We start from the raw sequence: 2,068 nt of genomic DNA, 5'->3' as shown, positions 1-2,068 counted from the left end.
CTGCGTCTCTGCTGGCCCCGCCCCTACACCGTCAGCCAGCCTTGTGATTAAAGAAAATTTAATGAAATTTCCACATGGCTGCCCAACTTCGAATGAAGTTTTTTGAAGCCAAACCAGACCCCATTCAAAGGCCACGGGGCATGTCCTTGCCTCTGTCACCTGGGATCCAGGGGACCTCGGGTACTGTTTGGCCCAGAGTTGAAACTGCAGATTGACAGAGGACTTCTTGGTCCGACTGAAAAACCTGGCGACAGCTGGTGCTGGGGCTGTTTCACATGGGCAAACTGTCTCCATGGCAGACTCCGAAGGGATAGCTGGTCCAGACTTAGTCAGCCTGGGTTTTGGATGTGGCTCAGAGCTCTGACCTGTTCCAGAACCTCCTATGGGAGTGTGTCCATTGGCCTACTCCTCCGCAGCATTCAAGTTCAGTCCACGCAGCCCGGAGTTGGAAGGGGTTCAGGGGCCTGTGTACAGCAGAGGACAGGTCACACCAGACACAGGGCCAGCCCGCACCATGGAGCCCCTCTCTCCCAGGGGTTGAGCTCACCCAGTACTTCAGGTAGGACAGATACGTGTCCCAGCCCAGTGTCAGCCCGTTGATATAAGTGACTCGGAAATGGGAAGGGATGAAGAGGAAGTTCACCAGCTGAGCGGCTGGCCAAACGCACCAGTCAGCCTGCAGGAAGGCAGGCAGGGCCACCTTAAGAGGGCAGGTGGTTATGAGGGGGCAGGGCTAGGAGGGTGGGTGGGGCCAAAGTGTTGAAGGGGGGTCTGGGAGGTTGAGTAGGGGTGGAGCCACGTTTAGAAGGCCAGCCTGGTCACGCCCACCTTGTAGAAGTCCCAGAATTTGGCCCGCAGCTCCTGGCAGCTCTCCTCCAGCGTCTGGCCTTCCAGGCTGCCAAGGCCTGGGAAGAAGAACATAAAGGCTGAGGTGGTTGCGAGGCAATAAAATTGGCAGGGCTGTGTGTGGGGAGTGGGCTGTATGGGTCAGTAAAGTGACCCAGGAGGAGCACCAGGGAGGGTCAGGGGCAATGACCGGAGTTACTTGAGCAGGTCATCCCAGGACACCAGGGATCATCATCTCATCCATCAATGCAGTCCTCACCGCACCCTCAGGGTTCATTTTCCTGCAGGCTCAACTGACTGCAGCTTTGCACCCTTGCCACTCTGCCTCTCCCCAGCCCTCTTGCTTCCCCGAGTCTATATATAAAAATGCAATATGGTTGTGAACTTAGCCTCGAGAAGCCGAGGCGGGGTTGTCGAGTCTGAGGCCAGCCAGAGCTACAAAGTGAGACCATCCCTGTGTAACAGGTCCCTCTAATTGTCAACGCCACCCAGCCTACAATCGCAGATGAGAATCTCCAGTGTCTACCCATCGCGAGCTCTGAAGGCCACAGTCCCCACCGCTTCCTACCCAGGAAGTACCAGACGCCCAGGATGGGCGAGGCCACCATCTGATCCACCAGAACCTTCTTGATCACGCTCGGAAGGCTTCGGAGGCCCGAGGCAGGGAGGAGGCGGTCCAACCACAGGTACCAGAAGTGCAGGAAGGGGCCCATGCTGCAGCCCACCGCAAACATGCAGGCTGCGGGCGAGAATCAGGGTGCACCCTGCTGGCTGCGGGCCAGGACCCCTGGGGACTCGGCGTGTCCTCCCGGTGGCCGGCGGGTCGCCACGCCCGGTCCTCCCGGCCCCGCTCACCTGAGCGCCGCGCGCTGAAGCTCTGTCCCGGTCGCGCGCGCACCTCCCAGGCCTGACGCGCGCCGTCGCCCGCAGCCATGAGCGTGCCGCAGCCCAGGGTGTTGGTGACGAGCAGCGCGCGGCCCCGGAACAGCGGTCGCCCCGCAGCCAGCGCCTTCCGAGCCCAGCGCCAGCCGCCCGAAGCCATCGCCGCCCGCGCGCACGCCCGAGCCTCCGCCGCTCTCGCCCCGGCCCCGCCCCCCGCGCCCGCCAATCACTCGCCTCGGCGCCGACCACTAATATGCTGCGCTGCAGAACCGCCCCTCTCCACACGCACCAATCAGAAACCCCCAAATCCCGCCTCTCGGAGGCAACAGCCAATCGCCTA

The 2,068-nt window shown here is 61.4% G+C and overlaps 1 protein-coding gene across 1 annotated transcript; it reads right to left on the bottom strand.

Moving 5' to 3' along the window:
* Positions 1–41: 41 nt before the first annotated feature.
* Mpv17l2 (MPV17 mitochondrial inner membrane protein like 2) lies at positions 42–1,923 on the bottom strand. The gene is made up of 5 exons (XM_027394737.2): positions 1,702–1,923; positions 1,415–1,585; positions 829–905; positions 548–676; positions 42–464 (listed from the first exon to the last, which is right to left on the bottom strand). The coding sequence occupies exons 1-5, from the start codon at positions 1,886–1,888 to the stop codon at positions 426–428; spliced, it is 603 nt and encodes a 200-aa protein (XP_027250538.1). The 5' UTR covers positions 1,889–1,923; the 3' UTR covers positions 42–425.
* Positions 1,924–2,068: the final 145 nt, after the last annotated feature.

The sequence above is a fragment of the Cricetulus griseus genome (assembly GCF_003668045.3).
Source record: "Cricetulus griseus strain 17A/GY chromosome 1 unlocalized genomic scaffold, alternate assembly CriGri-PICRH-1.0 chr1_0, whole genome shotgun sequence".
Lineage (NCBI taxonomy): Eukaryota > Metazoa > Chordata > Mammalia > Rodentia > Cricetidae > Cricetulus > Cricetulus griseus.
This window is presented reverse-complemented; position numbering and strand designations above follow the sequence as displayed.